Here is a 397-nt window from a genome sequence, read left to right on the forward strand (position 1 = left end):
TTCTTCTTCTTCTTCTTCTTCTTCTTCTTAGATACAAAACTCACATATAAAAATGGGTTTCCGTTTGCCCGGTATTGTTGGTGCCAAGCAACTACTTAGGAGGTCTTCTTCAAATGGAAACCATGTAGCTTCAACTGTTGTAGCTGATGTCGCAAAAGGCTATTTAGCGGTCTATGTTGGGAATGAGAGCGGCAATATGAAGAGGTTCATGATCCCTGTCTCATATCTCAACCGGCCTATATTCCAAGAGCTGCTAAGTCAAGCTGAAGAAGAATTTGGATTTGATTATCCAATGGGAGGCCTTACTATTCCCTGCGCAGAAGATACCTTTATCGATCTCATTTCTCGCTTAAGTGCATGACGAGGGTAGACACCTATATATATATATATATATATA

General features: G+C 40.1%; 1 protein-coding gene across 1 annotated transcript; it reads left to right on the forward strand.

Moving 5' to 3' along the window:
• Positions 1–40: 40 nt before the first annotated feature.
• Positions 41–361, forward strand: LOC112094763 (indole-3-acetic acid-induced protein ARG7-like). Its single transcript, XM_024176465.1, has one exon. The coding sequence runs from the start codon at positions 53–55 to the stop codon at positions 359–361; it is 309 nt and encodes a 102-aa protein (XP_024032233.1). The 5' UTR covers positions 41–52.
• Positions 362–397: the final 36 nt, after the last annotated feature.

The sequence above is a fragment of the Morus notabilis genome, unplaced genomic scaffold, assembly GCF_000414095.1.
Source record: "Morus notabilis unplaced genomic scaffold, ASM41409v2 C11151389, whole genome shotgun sequence".
NCBI lineage: Eukaryota > Viridiplantae > Streptophyta > Magnoliopsida > Rosales > Moraceae > Morus > Morus notabilis.